At 37.8% G+C, this 21,887-nt stretch overlaps 1 protein-coding gene across 1 annotated transcript; it reads right to left on the bottom strand.

Moving 5' to 3' along the window:
• Positions 1-21: 21 nt before the first annotated feature.
• Positions 22-21,843, bottom strand: tpte (transmembrane phosphatase with tensin homology). Its single transcript, XM_088639527.1, has 19 exons — positions 21,378-21,843; positions 20,067-20,186; positions 18,922-19,005; positions 18,398-18,445; positions 16,963-17,124; positions 16,141-16,260; positions 13,565-13,664; positions 13,000-13,063; positions 11,955-12,019; positions 11,229-11,289; positions 10,274-10,355; positions 8,312-8,400; positions 5,981-6,042; positions 5,283-5,363; positions 4,257-4,362; positions 3,171-3,268; positions 2,610-2,705; positions 2,180-2,250; positions 22-1,645 (listed from the first exon to the last, which is right to left on the bottom strand). The coding sequence occupies exons 2-19, from the start codon at positions 20,114-20,116 to the stop codon at positions 1,543-1,545; spliced, it is 1,542 nt and encodes a 513-aa protein (XP_088495653.1). The 5' UTR covers positions 20,117-20,186; positions 21,378-21,843; the 3' UTR covers positions 22-1,542.
• Between the last annotated feature and the right edge of the window lie 44 nt (positions 21,844-21,887).

Below are 21,887 nucleotides of genomic sequence, written 5' to 3'. Positions count from 1 at the left end.
TTGATATTTCATACCAGTGCAATATTTCATACCAGTGCAATAATAGGCTTTACTGAGACGTAGCTGTGCAGTTAGGTGCATTTCTTTATTAAAAGAAGCTTTGTAAACAATATTTTCCTCTCTATCAGGGATTTCTGCAGCAAATGCTGCCTGCCATAAGCACAGAGATATATAGAGGTAATGGAGATAAGTAATTCTCCAAGCTTCTCTGCCCTGGACTCAATTCAAACTGCCAAAATCTAACCCAGGTTGGAGCCCAGGGCATTTTTAAGTTGGGAGTTTCCTGAAGAAGTTACTACTCTACAATATCTCTGTTCAATCCTTTCAGTTAGACGTTCAACTTAAGTCGTTAGCAAGACGTTAGCAATTTTGCAGACAGTGCTTACTTATAAATAGCCCCCACGTTTCCCCTGTCTTTGTTGTTCCAAAGCCAAATCACTCAAACATGTGCAGTGACAGTGACACCACTTCAATCTAAAGTGAAAAATAACTACTCTTGGGAGAAGATACACCTAACATGAATGGAAGGAAAGCAAAAAAAGAAACAATTAAGTTTAGTTTCCCAATGCTGCATGGAGCAATAATACTTAATAACTACAAAAAGATGTTTCAAAGACATTGTCGATATTTTCTCTGTACTTTTCTGCATGTGAGATTTTCTGTTTTTACACATGTGCTTTTCTCTATGGAGTTATATTTTTTTTCTAAAAGGGAAAGTAATTTATTAATGATCAAGTAATAAGAACTGGAAAGCACCAATTATTCGAATCACAGAACAGTATCTGTGCTTCCATAATATTGGTTTATGTACATGGATTATTTATTATTAGAATAGTGACAGGTTGGACTTGGAATTGTATTGGCCTCATGACCATGTATGAACAGATAGAAGAGACTTATCATCAGTTTTCAACACTTTAATGCAGCACTTGGAAAGCACCATTGTTGGGCTTGGCTCCAACCACAGTATGTCTGGCTAGGAAGAACATATAACTGCAATATGATATCTGGTGCTATATAAATCTCAGACGAACTGCAAGTTCAGTTATATGTTTTGTCAATGTGATCCTCTGCCTATCTCTGTCCAGTATGTAATACCTGATTTAGGTATACTGTACTCCCCCAATAAAGTGGTCAAATAGTGAAAAGTATTATTCAGATGTACAGACATAAATTGTATGTGAATTCTTTGGTGGTTTATTTCAAGTCTTTTTAATTTAAATGTGCATTCTGACTTGAAAGAATATGGCGCATAAACACTGTTCATAAAAAAAGAGAATTATGTTAACAAACCTTTCATGAGGCTATTATATACATCACATTCCTGCTGTACTGAGAATTCTGAGCTAAAGGTGTGAACAGTAAAGCAATTTGGTCCAAATTGTACACCACTCTGCTCTAGAAGAGACAGTGTATGCTGTAACCAAAATGTTCTTGTGGTCTATCAAAATATCAGAGGGCTCAGTACAGGGAAGTGCAACTCGCAAAAAGGAGAGTTCAGATCTCCTTCGTTCATGGTCCTCTTAGCAACAGAGCTCGTAGTTAGACCTCACTGAAGGCCAGCTCCACTGCAAAGTCCTCTTTGTAGATGCTCCAAGTCTTTGGCTTGTGCGGGTTGTCAAGCTCCTCTCGAGAGAGGTAGAGCCTACAGGAAGAGATGAGACTTTGAATATAAGCAATTAAAAAACGTCTTTCAAGATTAATGCTGTAGAATATGAACTTCGACTCCACCAGGTTCTAACCTTGTTGGAACAGCTTAAAGAAGAATAATATTGTAGTATTTGTGCTGATCTGTGATTCTGTGTTCTCATTGACGGTGATCATCATTTAACACTGCAAAGGCCGAAACGTTGTGTTTCCTTTCTTCTCTTTTCAGCATGGAATAAACCTATTACTTGTTCCTTTGCAGGAACATTCCTATGTATGCTGACGTAGCTACCCACCTGAACTATCATTTAACACTGACTGCTTATTCAGAATTTGTGGTTAGGTGTCCCATTTTCACTGATATTCTAAATGATGACAAAAAGTATTGAAGTCATCAGAAAAAATAAATAATCAGCAATTTTCCAGCTTTAAAAATCCCTAGTTTAAATCACTGGATTAAGAGATCGTAATTATATTTTGTTTCTTGGTATGCAAAGAATGATATGTATTTTCATTATGAGAAATGACCTACCTGTTCTTTTCAATAAAAGAAGTGTTAAACCAGAAATAGAAGGGACAGTCTTCATAGCCTTTAGGAAGACCCTGGGGTAGAAAAAAGGTATACTAGGAACTGGTAAAAGGAAAATGTTTTATTTCTGTCTTGAGGCAGTTTATAGATGTCTACAGACATCTAAAGTGTTGTCAGTGCTTTACCTGAGATGTTTTAATTGCTTTATTATAATTTTATATTTTATTAGTTAAACAAGGCACAGTTGAAAGTTCCACATTCCGGCACATACCTTACAAATATCCTTGAGGTACTGAATTGAATATACACCACAAAAACGTCACACTTCCTTTGTTAAGTACTCTGTATTATTTGCTTTTCTTTGTCATTACTGATGTAGATGTCTTTCACATCACAGTAATACACTACACTACTTTAAACTTGTGATACTTACAGCACTGGACTCGAACATGACCTTCACATCTCCGCTCACAACAGGACCCTCCGATAAACTGATAACAACAGCATTGCTGCCAGCGTCAGGAAACAGCTGCAAAACACAACTCGATGTAAAATGACCATACTATATCCCATTTAACAATGCACAGCTAAACCAGCATGTTACCTGGTAGTCCTAAATCTAGAAATACAATTTGGTGTCTTGGCAATGACAAATGACCCATTTTAACCACAGAAACAAACATATCTTACTTGGCATTCCATTGGCAAATTCACAAATTCATCTCAGGATGTTCTAAAATTTAAATATGTAAATTGAATTAATGTTCATTAATGATTTTACTGGACAGCAAGATCTATGAACAGCCAGGAATATGGTTAGGTAGGAAAGAGTGTACCATAGCTATCACGAGTATCTGGATTTCAATCACTTTTCCTAAAACTACTCTCTGAATATGAGATGGCAGTAGTACAATGCAGGTTCACTACTGTAGCTTCACTTTGGATGCAGAGCTCAGAGAGTGCAACATGAACTCTCGAGACGAGCATGGCCTACCGTACAGTTTTCCTGAGTTGCACAAACACACTGGAAGGCCGTCTCCTTCTTCACAATAATCTTCACCTTCAGGTCACTACCATTGCCTTTTCCCACACCTGCGAAGACAAGGAACTGCTCAGCAGGACTCATTTTATTTAGTGGGTAAATGAACAGAAATTAGCCAAAGCATAATTTATTTTGTAAAACGTTTTAGAACCGATATTTATTACTAATTAGATTCTTGCCTTTTAGTGTGTTACTGGTTAATACAGAGATTGTATTTACAAATGGTTTTGGGATATATCTTCTTTTTCATCATTATTTACCTGATATAAAATGGCTGATGACTCCCCCATGCGTTTCTTTTGAAAATAAGACCATAAACGCTACAAGTGAGAAGAGGCCATTGGCACATCTAGCCTGTTTTGTATTTTGAATTTAATTAGTCCCAGGATCTCATCCATTTTGTTGAGAGAAGGTAGGGTATTGGTTCCAACAACAGGACTGGGTAGCTTGTTTCATCTTCAATCAACCCTTTGGATAAAGAAGTGCCTCTTGTTCTCGGGTTTTTAAAGTACTTCCACATAAAGTTCCACTTGTGCCCTCTGGGTCGTGCTTCCCTGTTCGTTCTGATTAAATCTTTACTTGTCCCTAGAGCTTTTTCACTAGCCTCTGAAGGATCTGATTGTATTTTATCTTTGGAAGACTAAACTGACAGCTAAATACATCATTGCAGATCTTGAGAGGTTATTGAAAAAATGAATCCCATTGCTTCTATTTTGTCTTTTTTAAATAATTTTCTGAAAATTATTTAAAGAACTACTGTATGTGATCAATATTTAACTCAGCAACATAATCCTTTGCTGGATTAAACGAAGGAGCTGCCAATTCCCAATTCTCATTTCAGTCCTGTGAAGAGTTCTGATAACATGCAGATCCAGCACAGACGCATTTATAAAATCACATAAAATCATATTCAGGATTCAACGTCTAAAGCTTTTATGGAAAGAAATTACAAAGAGTACACAATTTCCACTTCACAGACTTGGATGCACATCAGCAGTGCCTGCACTTAAGAGAAACAGACAGTCTTAGCACTCTTACCCAGTATGGAATGGATTCGAATGCTTCGAATTTTCAAGCTCTTCTCAGGAGGTAGCTGCCTGTTGTACTTGTTTTTCATGATCTCATAATACCCCACGTACCTGCTCTGTAAAGCACAGAAACAAGACTCTCCCTCAAAAAATAATGGACTCACTATCTTATAAACTAGACCTCAGCAATTGTCACCTTGGTATCCCATTCAAATACCCAAAAGGCAGCCACAGTTTAAGATGAGGAAAAATGACCTTCTCAGGTACTGAAAATCAACCCCAATCTAATTGGACCCCCAGGACTTAAAGGGCTTCCAGATCTATCCATATACAGAGCATTTAAGCAAGGCTGGGCCTGGCCAGTACTGGGATGGGGAACATCTTAAGTATTTATTTTGCTTTTTACATTTGATGTTTCAATTACAGATTAAAAAAGAATTTAAGGCATACATTTCAATAACCATTTTTCTAAATATACAGCCTTCAGTTATAAGGTGCTGGTAGACCAGCAGGTGGCACTCCAGAATTTCCAAACCAATGTCCCATTATAACGGGACAGCAAGCAAAATGTGCTGTAGGAAGTATCATCCTTTTGGTTGAGCTGTTAAATCAAGGACTCTATGCCCATTAAAGATCCCATTTGAATGTTCCCAGGAGTAGGGGCATTAACATTTCTGTCCTGGTTAGATTCTACCCTGGACTTCTGTGCTGTGGCCTACCTAAAATGCCCTCTTATCCCATTGGTGAAGCAATATCTTCTGCACGTGATCTGCTAGCACGTCACCCAGATGGGTGTTGCACCTCAGCGGTGGATGAAATGAGTTCCCTCCTACTGTATATGTAAAGCACTGGAAGATGCTTCAGGATTAAAAGCAGTACACAAATGCAAGGAATTATTATTACTTTTATTTATACATTTTCCAATTTTCAAAGAGAAATCTGACAACTAGCTATCTGTATTGTTAAAAGAAAACAAAACATCAAAAGCCTTAAAGCATGATAGTGAATTTAGCTTTCAACAATGCTTTATTTGTACCTGTGAAGGCGTCTCTACTCCTTGGAACTTTGAGCTCATGCTTGTGTCCGTTCTTCTCTCCCCAAAATAATCCAAACTTTCCTTAAAAAATGCAAACAAGGTAAAGTTTTTAATAAAGATCTAATTAAATATCATGTAGTACCATGGCATGGTTGTTTTAAAAGGGGTAAAACACAAAACTATCCAGCAGTTAAAAAGGATTATTACTGAATCTGTACTACACATCCTCTGTTGTAGTGAGCACAAATTTCTCGTGCAAATGAACTAAACATCTTGAGCTAACGTAGGTAGCTCCTCTCTTTTGCTGATTGGGCAGAACCTCTTGATAATTTGAAATCAAAGATAAAAGCACGTCTCTAAGACAATTTATATTTGGAATTCAATTACTTTAAGTATTTATTTTGCTTTTTGCATTTAATGTTTCAGATTAAAAAAAGAATTTAAGGCATACTTTTCAATGATCATTTTTTCTAAATATACATTATTGTAAAAGTTTTATTTGTACAGCATGATATTATATACCTTTCGTTCCAGTGTTAATCCATTGTTAACTTGCTTTGCTGTCTGACTATCTACAGTGGCACTTTGAGGCCCTAATGAGTTAAACATGTTATATGAATGTAAACAGGGCTACTGTAAGTTGTGGTTGAATTCTCTAAAGGGATTCTCTGACAGTATTGCCTTGCTGGTCAGGATACCTTTGCACTCTCAAACTGGTCGCTGTCAATGAGCCATGTACACACCATTGTCCCAGTACGACCTATAAAAACACACAAGGCACACTCTGAACTGCCTGCCCCCAGACAAAAAGCCTACAAAGAAGGAAATACAGACATTTTTACACCCGAAGATGACAAGGGTAGACTTTTTAACAACGATGGTTCCATTCCTTGTTAAAAACATGGGTTAAACAGAGAATATTATGAGCAAATATTAAATATCATTGCTAATGTAACATTTTTTGTACTTCAGCAGAATTCTATATCCACATGATGAAGATGGCTTGCAAGTGATTTTAGAAAAAATAAAATGTTAGGTTTTTCTGGACTACTGTATCATTACCTCTGGTCTCTGGAGATATATTTACATATTCAAACAATATTCTTAGTTTAATCTATAATTTATATAATTCCTTAGTTATTCTTGAGTCTTTAAATGAGATTGAATGGTACATTTTCTAATGCATGGGATATCCATGTATATGTGGTTTGATATTTATGTAGTTTATTTTGGATTGATTCCATTCCGTAATGGCATTCTTGCTAGAATCTGATAGATTTTCTCATGGATGCAGTTCAACGAACACCTTGTCCATTACTGTTAATTCATACAGTATTACATCAACATTTGTAATTATTTCTTGCACTCCAAATGGATCCCAAAGCACTTTATACATAGGAGGGGATGAATTTCAACCACCACAGTGTAGCACCCACTTGAGAGACACATGAGAGCCATACTACACCAGCAGCCCCACTACACAGATCAAGCACATGTCTGCACCTGTTGAATTTAGAGGGAATTTTTGGAAGGCAGGACTGAACAAGCCCAGAATGGAAGTTAGCCAGAACACTGGGATTACAGCATATACATTTTATTTCCTGGATCTTAATACTAATGTTTGAACTTAACTGATATTTCTAAAGTATTGAGTTAAGTAATATTCTATTGCAATTATCTTTGGGATGCAGATGTTGAATTTTCACATGGTTGATACTGAAATAACCACTGGAGTTCTGATTTAGACTTGGAGTTGTAAATGCATTGATGAAGGTAATTCATCTGCCTTTTCTCATGGCTCTTTGATGTTAAGAATACTGAATACTTTTTTTTCTCTTTCTGATTCCACGCTTTTTACTTTCATCATCTGTCTGATTTCAAACTTGGCAGGATATGCTTCTTTTTGTTAGCTCTAATGTCTAACTAAGACCCTGTGTACATTTTAGCTGAAAAGCTGTGTAAGAAAAGTCTGGTTTAGAGTTGTGACCAATGCTTATGTACGGTAAAATTACATCTCTAATAATTCCCATCATATTAACATCTGTTTACCCTCGATTTATTTCAAATTGGGTTTATGACTTATGTAGTGTAATGCTCGTTTATCAGTGCAGCAGATAGAGCTACAATCCACTTGTACATCCCAGGCCTGCATTACAACATCTCACCAGTAGGTGGCAAAGAAAATTTCAACAACCTCTGAAGCACAAAACGAGGCACAGAAAATGTAAAAGCACATAAAATTAATCCTGGCACCTTTTGCTGATTATTCATGTCACTTAGTTAAATGTGTTTTAAAATTGCCCGTGTTATCAAGACACAGTACTCAATATTGACAAACCTGAAATTATTAGAATTATTCGAGCGAGTTGCTAGGAGCTACAGTCTATCACCCTGCAACTCACAACTGGTCTGAGCCTGGCCAGTACCTGGATGGGAGACCTCCTGGGGAAAACTAAGGTTGCTGCTGGAAGTGGTGTTAGTGGGACCAGTAAAGAGTGCACACCCTGCAGTATGTGTGAGTTCTAATGCCCCAGTATAGTGTGGTGACAAAATAAGCGGTATCCTTCGGTCGAGATGTAAAACCGAAGACCTGAATCTCTGTTGTCATTACAGGTCGTTTCTCGAAAAAAGTAGGGGTGTTAACCTCAGTATCCAGGCCAAATTTCCTTCTATCAATCATGGCCTCCTAATAGTCCCCATCTATAAATTGGCTCCATTACTCTGTTCTCCTCCGCACTGACAGCTGATGTGGGGTGAACGTACTGGCACACTTTGGCTGCCGTTGCATCATCCAGGTGGGTGCTGCACCTTGGTGGTGGTGGAGGAGAGTCCCCATTACCTGTAAAGGGCTTTGAGTGGAGTGTCCAAACGTGGTACATAATTTTAAGGAATGTTATCATACTGTTTCTTAAACGGTATACACCATCATATACAGTACCCTTACAATTATCCTTTTCAGTAAGCTGTCCAATCCATCCAAGGATTTAATAAAGAGACTAAGTGGCACATCCATGTGTCAAAATCCTCACCTTTCCCACCCTTGCAGTGAATTGCGATGATGTTCTGAGGGTCAGCGGCCATCCACTCTCGAACGCTGGCTGTGTATTTTAGGATGTCTCTGTGTGTCACAAGGAAAGAACATCACATGAAACATTTCCAGCCAGCATCCCATCAAACCACGTACACTGCTGTACTGAAGCTATGGAAATCTGAATTATAATGTATTTCACCAACAATTTACTCATTTATTCAATTCTAACTTATTGACAGGTTTTCCTTGCCATTAACATAACTTTTTTCTCTCTACATCGATTCATCTGAAAAGTCTACTTTTTGTAACACATAATACAATTTCAGAATTGTCTGTCACTTAACACAAAATGGTTAAAATTTCAGGGAGAGATTGAACAGAATTGAATTTCTTTAAGAAGAAGGAAACATACTGAGTAGAAGATCTGAACAGTGCATAGTAAGGCTGTTGCAAGTAGTGTACTTCTTCATTGGCATAAAGGATCTTAAGACTGTCACTGCCCCTGTGCTAGCTGCTATTTCTCAAGTATAGTGTCACTGCTGTAGTACTGCGGCTTTAATTAGACTGTTACTTTCTGAAATCAAAGCTCAATTTTCCCAATTAATACAATTAACAGTTCTGATTTTTTCAGTGTGAAAGACAATTATCTACAAAACACAATAAAAGCTGTTAAAAAGATATGTCCTTTAGATACATTCTGTGACAGAAGCAAAGACAATTTAGTAAATTTTAATTTTCTTGTTCCTGTTTTGGTTTAATTTGTTTCCAAAGCAGTAATGCCTCAGTGCCCTAAATAAAGGCAGAGTATAACCAATATGACCTTGTTTGTACAAATTTATTCAAAAGGTAGGGGCAGGCTACCATACCTTCTCAACATGATAAACAGCATTCATCTAAAATGAGTAAAATAAAACTTTAATTTCTACAATCTAGGTACCTCTTATAGAAATGGCAACCTTTCTGTATTACAACAACAGTTTTTTACATTTACAGGAACAGTTTCCTTAGTCTATCCTCTCTTTCTTTTCCTGCTGTACATCCCTATCAAACAATCCCTGTCTGTTAATCACTAAAGGAGTTGAAGTGTTTTTGGGAATACCACATTTATTTAATATATTCCTTTAGTACTAAAAATAATTGAAGAAAACAAATAAAAATGTGAGGGCTGGACAATCTTATTCAACCTCTGTAAAAAGGGTAAATTGACACATTAACAATTTTAGTTGGAAGTAACATCTGAAGAAAGGCTTACTCAAGCAACAGAGCTAATATGTCAAACTTTCACCACAATGAACAGCCTTCTAGGAAGTTTCACTCAGAATCTGTATTATCTTAAAATGTTAAATTTCTTGTAATTATTATTTTAAATTTAAAAGATGAAGATAAAAGAACCAAGAACAAAACAGTAAAAACAACTATAGCCGCTACTCTGCTGTATATTTTGGTGAACATTTCTTCACCAAAGGATGGCATGGTGGCGCTGTAGTTAGTTTTGCTGACTCACAGTACTTAGGCCCTGGGTTCAATCCCAGACCTGGGCTGCTATCTGTGTGGTGTTGGCACATTTCCTCCGTGTTTGTGTGGTTTTCCTCCAGGTGCTCCCATTTCCTCACATAGTACAAAAACTGGTAAGTTAATTGGCTCCTGGGAACACTGGTCCCGGTGTGAGTGTGTGCGTCAGTGTTTGTGTCTGTGTGTGCCCTGTGATGGACTGGCGTCCCATCCAGGTTGTATTCCTGCTATTCACTGCTTGCCAGGACAGGCTTCAACTCTTTTGCAACACCAAATTGGAAGAAGCAGTTTGAAAATGGATGGATTACTTCACCAAAGACTCATGCTACGCCTTATGTGGTAATACTCTGTATTTTGGTAAAGGCTACACATACCCCATGCTGAGAAGGCATGTTTATATCAGGACAACACATACAGTAGCTTTCCAAACCAAGTACATTGTACTTACTCTAGTGAAGGCACGTTGTGGTCATCAATGAAGATGCGCTCCACTCTGTAGTGGAAGTATTTGGGATCGTAGCCTTTCTCGGCTGTTCGTAAAATGAATCAATTACATTACATTAGCATTCCAGTTACAGAAGTTAAAATGTCAAATCCACATTGGCTTGCCACTTTCTTATAATCTATAAGAATTATCAGGTTGGAAAGCCCATCTCTCACAGTACTGAAGTGGTTTGTACAGTATCTTGAGCTAATGTCTGTCCATTTCTGCCTGTCAAGTCAACCTAACTACACTTATTTGAATGCAGCTGAGGTATTTCTCCCTCCTAGTACGGCTGGGAATTCCCAACAAATAATTTTTAAAACTGTTCCAATTATTCCTCCTCTCACAGTTCTATTGGCATAGAATATGCACTAAAACTGAAGGAGAGAGGGCTGCTGGTAAAGGCCATACTTGGAGAGAAAATGAGGCCATACAGCATACAGTATCTAGATATCACTGGCTCAAATGTGATTCAAGTCATCGTTAGTCACAAGTGAATTATCAATGGAGAAACAATTTGCCAAATGTCATCAACGACTGGTGCATTTCCATTTCTTATCTTGTAGTTCATCAGTGCTTCCTTGGTACAAGGTTCAGATCTGACTCCTGTTGTGATCTGTCATGTGCCAGTGACCTTTTATTCTAAGTGCCACCTGCATGAATCTCCATCAAATGCAGCTGAACTCAGGGGCAGTGAATCTCACATATACAGTAGCACAATCTACCTGGTCCTAAATATCCCATGAGGTTCACATGGATGAATGAAGCAGGGTGGTCAAAATGAAGTTGTTACAATATGTATTTCACCGTTTCCTAACAGCGTGTTGTTTGTGCAAAGCAAACATAGCAGCACTGTTGACCACCATCACTCATTTCAGGAATATTTTGTTAGAACTCAAAGATATAAATGGTCACTTACTGCAGAGGTTATAGACTTTGTAGTGATCCGTGTGTTTCGTGTCAAGGAATCGTGCAACTTCCTAAAGAATACATAAGAAATGATACAATGATAGAAATGAGGTTGTGGAAATGTGCACACATTTTCAAGAAATTAATTCCACCTTCATATGCAGTGGTAGACATACATATTCAGTATACATTTTCCAGTATAATCTCCAGAGCAATCATAGATATTCCATAACACGAAGAGCGAACTAATCTTTCAAGACAGATTGGCAATGTGATCAAAATAATGAGCACACAACTCAAATATGAAATAAATTGGGGTGCTTTTAAGTTTATAATCATGGGGTGCTTATGTGTTTATACCGACAGAGTTAAAACACAGTGATACAAAAAATAAAGCACATCCTTTTAAGATTCTATGGATTTACATATTAAAAGATACAGTATCTAACCTTCACCTAGTCCTTACTGAGTCCTAACAGTAAATAAATCTAACCTTATGTGATCAATAACACACACACATTTACTTCATTTTTAAACAAGAAATGAGTTAAACATGGGGTCCGTCTAAAAGTATTACCTGTGCAAAGAAAATATGCATGTCTTCAAACATTAAACATTTCCCCAAAACTTGAATATTTCCTTTTGAATTTGAACTGAATTATGTACAAGCATCACTGCCATATCTTGGAATGGCTGTAGGACCATGATAAGATATCTTTTGTAAAGGACAGCCTACCCCAATGGGATTCCTGTAAAAAGACTGCTTCCCAGATGATGGAAATGACATGGCAATGATGCGATCTGTGAAAACAGAGAGATTACAAACTAGCTGAGTCCTGTTACAGGAACTCTCTGCCCCAGACTCTGATATCCAGTCTCACTTCTGGTAACACTATGACAAAAACTCAAAACATAACACAACGTTGGATTTTTTCAACTGGGGAAAAATATCAAAGTAAATTTACTGTTAAAGATTTACAGCAAGGTTACAATCTGACAAAAAATATAATTACGCACTGATCAGTAAATTACATTGGTATGGGAGTGTCACAGTTCTTCTCAGCAACATGATACAGTAGGTTGGCATGTAAGAGAGAACAGGTGTCTCTTAATCTTACATTTTAACCATTAGATCAGACTAATATTAAACCTGCCTTTTATAACCAGGTGCTGTTTACACAGATGCAGCAGCAGAGGTTCTACATATCAAAGATTTGCTAAGGTTCCCTTAAAGAACAAATAGCATGTTTCATTACCAGACAGCATCACAGACAGCTTTAGAGGAAGTAATGTGACTGCAGTCTTTCTTTCCAGCTTCACACTTCACATGTTTTTAAACATGGACTTTCCTCTCTTTCTCACAACATTAGACAACATCTCTAAACACTGGACTTTCCTCTCTTTCTTACACCTGAAGAAGGCTCCACAGCTGAAACGTTGTGTTTCTATTCTTCTCTTTTCAGCATGGAAAAAAACTTGACTTAATTTGTTCATTTGTTTTTAGACATGCCTGAGTCTTACAGGTCTGTGTTCTCAAAGCTGCTGTTTTTCCATAGTCACCTGCAACTCCTAGAGAAGGACATTTCTCCAAACCTGGATGCAATGGAACTATAAGTTTAAATACTACTGGTTATACAAATGATGAACAGTAAAATGACTAACCTGCCACTTAAACAATAGTAATATTTGGTGAGGTACGACACTATTTTCTGGAACCCAGTCATTTATTCTTTAAAATGCATTAAATCTGAAATACAGCAGTTCCAACACAGCATACAAACCAGTCACATAAGTCAGATCAAGATCAAATCCATCCTTCTGGTAGCGTCTCTTGTTTTCAGAAACCTGGGAAATCAGCACAAAGTTCAACATTAACTTCTTCCTATTGCAATAATGAGGCTCCCACTGCCACATCTATGACAGTTTGCCTGTTCATAATGAATCTTAATATTTTGTGTATGTTGGAGGATCGACATACACTAATGTGGGTGCAATAACGAGAAAGGATTGTTAAAATGAGATTCGAAATGGCAATGCAGACTTTAACTGTAAACACAGAGACAAGGTTCTAGGGACACATCTAAAGTGCCTCTAAATTCAGAACGGAGAACAGATAACACGCCTTTACACTAATTACTGTGAATGAGAGGAATATGGAACAAGCTGCCAACTTAGGTAAATGAGGTAAATGCTTAGAGTATCCTAGAGCAATTGGACGCATATCTGTAAATCAATAAGCAGCGCATACAGTAATAGCATGGTCAAATCTGGAAAAACGGCTCACATTTGTCTGTTCTCTTTTTTTTGTTATTCAGTGCAGTGCAGTGGTAGACATAGCAACCTCACCATTCTCCTCGTGGCCTTCTCCAGGTGCTTCTTCTGTGAGGCAAGTCTAAAGATCCGCACCAGGATAATGATTCTCAGGGCTCTCAAGAAGGACACCACTCTACAGAAACGCAAAGGAAAAGGGTTGGTCAAATTAACACCAGGAAATGGATATATGCTGTAAACTCAGTATGGGGTTATGTGCATTTCCACTTAAAAACACACATTTCTCATTTTACCTCTCCCCAACCTGCCCTCCCATTGAGTTATTCAACTTTCAACACACTGCAATCTCCTGGCAGGAGGGTCAGCACCCTTACTGGATCATTATTAAGCTGCACGCACCTTGTAAGTCAGACGATAGACTGCTTCTCCAAGTGATGACCCAGTACTAACAGTAGATTTAATTTAACTGTGAGTTAATAAGCAGAATTGCCCTTTATCAATTAAATTTCCTATCCAATTGCAGCAGGTCCTCCTAACCTGTAGTGTGGTTTTGGAGGACCTACATACATAAAGCCCCTGATATACCGCACATGTACCGTATTTGATGTAACCTGGACTATACAACTGTGTGGAATTGTGAAACTAGGGCTAAGGCCAGACCAGTCCTGATGTTCTTAACCTTCTCAACATAAATTCCTGGTTCCACTTAAGTCAGAAACCAATTTTACTAGCTGATCCTGTTTGACCAGGATCCAACAAGTAAAATCACCATCCTCAGCACCAGCAGGTGTTTTTTTAGTTATCTTCCACAAGACTCTACATTTCACTTTCAGTGCAGTCTCCCCATGAAACACAAACTTTTTCCACTAAGTTCACTGTCTCAACCTGAGACTTTATCCTAAAACCTTAATAGACAACCCTTGTTGGATGATAAAGCTTTTTTTTTAGAGGAATCAGATTGCTGTCGGGGGAGTTGACTGCTCATGCAAATGTGGAAAATGCCCTCTAGTGGACCAAACCAGTATTTTCACTCCAGATCCAGCTCCTCCATTATGCAAATTAGAGGACTCTATTTGCATAATGTTGTCAGCAAACTCCTATTTACTTTGCCAAACTCCCATTTCAGCTGTCTCCAAAGATAAAAAATAAAACACTCAAGAGATGACTAAATAGTTCCAAAACCACAGTTCAAATTCTAAGCTGATGTAAAGTGAAACTGGTCGACTGGTTTACTTGTCATCTGGTCAACAATTATGTTATTTATCAAAATAAATAAAAATATTTGAAAAAACAGATGGGAACATTATAAAGAGATTCTACTGCATCAGAGGGAAATAACTCGTGTGTTATTTTCAAATAGACATCATGGAGTTCTGGCCACCTTGAGGCAGAACACCCACTTGTAAAGGTATGTGATTGGCACCCCTATTACACAGTGCCATCTAGTGGTTATGGTCCCCTTGAAGATAAAACTGTATTTTCATTAGTATCACACATAAATTTAGAGGATTAAAGTAACATGCCTGTAGTTTTTCTTTGGAAAGTTTCACACTTCACACAGTTTTAAATCCAGAACTAAAAAAAAATTGATGAGCTCTACAGTAAAATCATGAAACAGCACAGCCAAAACAAATTATAAAAAGGCTCAGAATTCACAAAACGTAGCATGTAGATCTGAGCATTTTCTCAACTACTTACTCAATCAGAATTGTGTACCAGTATTCCTAATAAGCGTAGACTAAAAATATAAAAAATACCCACAACAAAATAACCAGAAATATTGTGCAATGGGACTTGAATACAACACAGAAGTGAAAAAGTGACAAAAATCTTAGAAATAATAACTTTTTAGCATATATAACTGCCTACCTTTCCCTTTAACTGTAGCCCTCAACATAACATATGCTTCACATCAATTCTAAAATCCGGAGTGAAAGAGATTAGTGGTGTTAGTGGGGTATTTTTCTAAAGTATGTTAGCGTAAAATTCCTCTTTTTCTGCTCAGCTGTGCCAAGATATGTTTTTCTGCCCTGGGCCATACAGAGAAATATCCTTTTTCCTGCACGTGTGTGTGTGTCTTGGTATGTACTGTATGTGTGGTGGTAGGGAGTGCAGGCTACGTTCCTTAAATCCCAGCTTTGAGTGAAATTCAGACATTTCTCACTAACTTTAACCATAATCCTAACAATTATTAATCTGCTGTTCTCTGACACAATATCCAGGGACAAATATGTCTACAGGGTAGATGCAGCTACCAAATGTCTTTCAGATTTCAAAACACATTTCTCAATCAATGTCACCTAGCTGGTTTAGACACAATAAAAAACACAACTAGATTCCTAATGTTTCACAATTGGCACTAAAAAAATCAATCCTGTACTGAAGTGCTGCAGAACAGGAAACAGAGTTTAATCCCCAAATAAAACAGATGGAGATCACTAAGCCCATATTCAAGCTCTTACAAAAAGAACCACCAAATCCTTAATAATTATAGTAAGAACTGGGCCTCGTATTAAGATACAAAAGATTGCACCTCTTACAACCCAGTGTTTACTCTAACAATACTATGGATATACAGTATAATGTGTGACTTTTGTGCAATTGATCAGCTGCACAGAGATGAGGAGAGGGAGCTGTCATGATGTTCCTACCTGGGGATCAGACTGACGCCTGTGAAGTCTGAGAATGTGTAGACCATGGTGACAATCAGGGTGAGGACGACGATGCAGGCGTCCATGATATTCAGCCTGGAGCTGAAGTATGTGTGGAAGCTAAAACAGATAAAACAGCAGCACAGCTCACATTTACAGACACCTTTGAACACAGTGAGTTTCTAGGAAATAAGATCCCCAGTTTTAAAAGATTTAAGATGGAAAACAAATACAGAGAATGGTGATCTCCTTGAAAACACAATAAAAAATCATAAAGAGACAGGTTGATGAAGGACACATTCTTTTTTTTTAATTTAGCAGCTCTCACAAATCTGTCATCTTCTTAGGCACGTAGATCAAAGGTCATGTATAGTTCTTATCAATTCTGTCACTTTTGCTTGTGAATTTGCATAATTTAATGCTTATTTAGTTTTGACAAAATCACTGTGTAGTCCCATATGCTGTGCATGTCCCATAAATATGGCACAGGGCACAGAAGCACTAAGATTTTTCTGCTCCTAGTCAGGTGCATATCTTTTGTACGTGGGAGGAAAACAGATCATCTAGCAAATACCCACAAAAAACAGGGGAACTTGAGGAGGAACATGCAAAATCCATACACTGTAAGTGCTCAGGACTTGAATCAAGTGTCAGGCCATGGAGCTGCAAACTGCCCTGTCCCCTTTCCACCCCTACCGTAACATATTCAGCAGTCAAAATACTGGTTTAAAGAGTGATCACCTAGCCGAAAGAAAAAAAAACTCCATCTAGGAAAACATCTTCTGTGACGTGAGGCTGTGTTTTTTAACAGTATTGACTCACCCTTCCACATAGACTCGGAGTAGAACGTCAACCAGGAAGAACAGGGAGATGGCTAAAGATATGGCTTCCAGGGCATCCCCTGCTGCTATGCTCTTGTTTGGAGTTGCAAGATCGACGATGACCAGGATGATATCCACGATAATGAGCACCACACCAAATATCCTGGAGAAAATGGAGCACAGGCCTTTCTAACAGTGCCAAATCCCTTGCCCTCATTTACTTTAACCCAGAGTCTTTCCTTGCACCACAAGCCAATACATGACAGGGTACTCATAGATACACAGGATCAATTCACCTAGTGAGACACCAATTCACCTAGCCAGCATGTCTTTGGAAGTTTTCTTCCTAACATGCCATTTCTATTTTGTTATATACCCACACAATTGTGTCTTTCTGTCTTGCATCACAACAAAGAGCCCTCTACCAACTTGAGAACAAGCCCATTGCAGTGTTTCCTCTGCACAGGCCTCTTCATCTTTTGTCATGTTCCATGGCCTATAGTGACGTACAGGAGGTTCAGTGCAGATCACAGGAGAGATGCACCTCTCACTGACATCACTATGAACCTGCAGGTGCCTGGACAATTGCAGGGGTCATGGTTTTACTGGGTGCCACGGACAATTATTCTCAACCTTACCCCTCCCCTCCAACAGTGCTATATCAACTGTGTGCCACCTCTAGGGAATTCTGGTTATTTTTGTCTAGTGACATGACCCAGGCTCAAACTCATGGCAACCGGATCACAGAGATCAATGTGCACTCATAGCTAGTGCCCTAGTATTTTATGACAAATGCTAATATTTTGCTAAGAGAAATTACCATAAAAGTCCCCAATAATACAGTTAGTGTATCAAGATTTACAATACCCAACACCAGTACACAGTACACAGAGAGCTCTTAAAACATGCAACACAGAGACACTTTACTGTCCTATACTAGGATATAATGAGAGCATCTCATATTGTCTGGCTTTGACACGGGAGGATTACATAACCAGGACAATGACTATTATTAGCTTGAGTACTAAAATATTAAGAGTATAAATTGCAAGAGTAACTCCACTCATTAACTTTGAAAATCATATTACAGTTGATGAAATTGCTTTGAGAAAATACCACAAGATAGAGTCATGTCACTAGCCAACTGTAACTGCGATTCCCACAGTTGGCTGAGTGCCTCTGAACATGAACAACAACAACAGCAACACAGAGACCACTATGACCTTCATTTGTAGGCATGTGGTGGTGCTGAGGGATGCACCTCTCTTCATTTACACTTCCTCATTCTCCCTTGTGTGCAGTCACATAGTTTGCAGCTGTGAGACAAGATGTGGACAACACACAACTGGCTATTCCAAACTGGATCAGTTAACAAAACAAACTGGTCTTTGGACAGTTTCAAACAGAAAAATGAAAATCTGAGAGGGGACACTTACCGGAAACCAAATGACATCACAAATGGAGTGATAACTTTCTTTATTTGGCTAAAGAGATTAAAAAAAATAATGGTGAGTTAAAGAGAAATAAGTGATTTCACTGGATGTGGTGTCATTCCCACAACTCCTGAAATGAGGAGATCACTTTATTTAAAGCTGTAGTTTGACAATCTGCAGTTTGACATTTGACAACCTCAGTAAAGGACTCTTACACTTCAATTAGAAACCTGCTGCACTAAGTGGGTAATACTCTAAAAATACGTATTAATACGTATTTTGGTTTCAACAACATTACTTTTTTTTCCATTTGTAGTTATCAACATAGTGATACAAAGATGTATAATTTTTGTTATTTATGTTTTGTGAAAGCAAAGTTGTTTGGCTAGAAAACTAGAAATCCAGATAAAACAGCATCAATATTCCCTACAGAATTATGATGTACAGTACAGTAATTAAGATGACATTTGCTTTCATAAAAACAATAAAGCCAGACAAAATCATGTGTGAAATGGCAACATACTCACTAGAACATTGTGTCTGATTCCATACTTTCTTCCTTCCCATCATCAATTTCTACAGATGCCTCCTCCATGCCTTCATTATTAAAACTAGAGAAAAAAACACTTCAAGCACAACTGCACGACAGAATTTCAGAAGGAATGACTGGAATGACTGCCTTGATTCCTTAATAGAGAGAGGTTTTCACGGGAACTGCACCAGCTCAAATCCTTCCTTGTAAAGTGTATATTACAGTACCTTCTCCAGATGTCTTAGCAGTGCACAGAAATGTTATTTTTAGCTCACACCAGCACAAATTATGACTAAAACATGTACTGTACACAGTTAATTTGGCTGAGGGAACTAAAGTTATTTTTAAATTTGAAAGAAATCTGTGTGTTGTGGTGGAAGCTGGATCTGAATTAGGAGTATAGATCTTCTTAATGTATATCAGTGATCTAGATTCTGATACTGTTAGTAAACTAGCCATGTTCACAACCTTTACATGTTCACAGTGCTAATAAAATAGGAGGAGCAACATTGAGAAGCTGTAAAGTAAATTAAAAAACAAATTTCAACACTGTTGAAGACTAGGCAAACACAAGGTGGATGGAATTCAATATTGACAAGTAGAGAACATCAAATATTAAACAACAAATATAAATATGTAAAACTGCTGCCTTGGAATATGGACGAATACGTGTATTTCACCTCTAAAATGACAGGGACATTTTTGGATTTATAAATCTTTTAAATTTTTTTCTCAATAAAGCAATTTTTTTATAAAGTGGAAAATCAAATAAAATATTCTAAGAATCCTAGCAAGCAGAGGTGTTTAAAATTATAATGATGTTTAAATGAATCCTTATGATATCAAGTCCTTTAACGTACAGTATATCAAGTCAGTGATGTTTTTGGTGAATATATGCTTATATCTTACACAAATGCAAAATGGTCACACTAAACTGTTTGGTATACCTCATATCCCAAGAACCAATTGCACTTTTACTTAAGTCTCCCACTGCAGTAAAATATATAGCAGCTTCCAGAAAACGGAAAAACAGTTCTTAATGACTTACTCCGAATTTCAATAGCAAAAGTTACTATTTAGCCAAATGAAATGTGTGTTACTATTAAGTCAGCACTTAACAGTCTGAAGTTGTTAACTTACCCATTAACTTCCTTGGAATCTGACCCTGGACTAAATTTTATGGAGGACATACTGGCAGAAGTCTCTCCCGTTTTGCCTCCTTCTTTGAAGTTGTTAGGTATACACCAGAAGAGGGAAGCGCTTACAAAAACATGCGAGAATATTACATGTAATAAGCAGCAAAATAACATTACTGACAGGCATGTTGAAAACGTGACTGTAGGGAAATGAACAGTTATGTACCACAATGAGCAGCTAATAACACAGTAGGTTTGTTCGGCTTTCCCAGCACACTGATGAGCACATACTCTTAATAAGCATGTTCTTCGCAAGAGTCTCAGTTCGGCCCTGCAAAATGACAGGCTAAAAGATACTGCTGTGGCTTTCCAGGTCCTGGTCACATGTTAACAAGGCACTGCATTTCAGAGATACTGTAAATAAGCTAAAATGTCTCGTTGTGCTCTGACATATTCAAGGACATTGGTGTGGTCCTATTTTACTTGTCCCAAAGTCAGAAAATTTGCAGGCTAAGAGTAAAGAATTCATGGTATTGAACAAGTATGAAAATAAGGCAAAGAACAAATCGCAAAGGTATTCTACTTGAGTCTTGGTTCATTTCTGACCTATCTTGGGCATTTCCTGACACACAGGAAGCTAGACAGCCACACAGCCAAAACTGTCCTAGATTCCGCTTGTGCCCTGAACATGCAATATTCAGACAGACCTCTTTAATAGCAAATGTTAAGTAGTCAGCACCACCCATAAACTATTGATTTTGTGCACTTTTTCATAGGCGTTTTCCCCATATCTCTTGATGCCTCCTGCTGGACAATGGGAATTTAAACTTCTCCCTGCTAGTACAGTACAAGTGTGGTGTTGCTGCTGTTCATGGGCCAGCATCAATGTAATCAGGTTTCGCAAATCTTGCCTTTTTTTTTCTTAAAAAAGTGATGAAAGTGGAAACACAAGGAGAACATTTGGATGCTGATTTTGAGACATTTTTTTTATAAAATCAATAAACAGAAATAACAGAATATATGTAAAAAAATGACAACGGGTTTCGTGTTTCATCCGAACACAGAAAAGTGGAAAAATGTGTAAAATCATCCTATTTACAGAGCAAAACACGGTCCGCAGGCCATATGTAATGCTACAAAATTGCACACTACACTATCAACACACTTAACGCAAACCCTGGTATTTCAATGCTTCGTATTCTTTAAGAAAGAAGATCCCTTCACTAACACTCGTTGCGAGAGAAAAAAACTACTTACAGTACGTTAAAAAAATAACGAAATGTTTTGCATTAAAAGATCGTGAAGACGAACATACCAATCTCGGCAAGTGGGAGAAAGGCTTGCAGTCTTCAGTAAATCTATGTCTTCATCAGACTTGTTTTGGATTTTAGAGGCGAGAAGACTGATTCAGTTTACGCCTGCTCATTTTAAAACGACAGAATCATACTCCGTTCATTTGCTTTATAGTCAACTAACTAACTTGGTCTTGTGACTGCTTTCTCCTCTTGAAGGAATAAGGTTCAAAGGTTGAGAGGGAGAGTTATTTTTTTCCGTTTCTGCTATTCCTCTTCTTAGGCTCTGCAGACGTAGCGGTTTTCCACTTCCTGAGCTACGTTCCCAACATAATTCCGTTTTCCTTTCTTGCACTTAGTACACCCCCATCCTGTTTGCAACAGCTATTGAGACCCGCTATAATTCCACTGACCGTAGGTGATTTTACAGTAAAATAAACGTATCCAGACAACTTTGTGTTTGCACCAGTATCTTACCGCACCATTGTTTGTTCATATTTGGCAGATGAAGCATTACGTCATAAGGTTGTAAA

This window comes from Lepisosteus platostomus, chromosome 7 (genome assembly GCF_059453375.1).
Source record: "Lepisosteus platostomus isolate fLepPlt1 chromosome 7, fLepPlt1.hap1, whole genome shotgun sequence".
Lineage (NCBI taxonomy): Eukaryota > Metazoa > Chordata > Actinopteri > Semionotiformes > Lepisosteidae > Lepisosteus > Lepisosteus platostomus.
The sequence above is the reverse complement of the archived record's forward strand: the minus strand, read 5'-3'. Positions and strand labels throughout refer to the sequence as shown.

Bases quoted from the DNA above. Each gene is read 5' to 3' on its own strand.
- tpte (XM_088639527.1), bottom strand. From the start codon at position 20,116: ATGTCCTCCATAAAATTTAGTCCAGGGTCAGATTCCAAGGAAGTTAAT. The intron at 5,364-5,980 runs GTATCCTGACCA...GCATTTTTTAAG, and splicing joins ACCAGTTTGAGAGTGCAAAG to GAAAGTTTGGATTATTTTGG. The intron at 3,269-4,256 runs GTAAGAGTGCTA...TTGTCTTCGCAG, and splicing joins TCGAATCCATTCCATACTGG to GTGTGGGAAAAGGCAATGGT.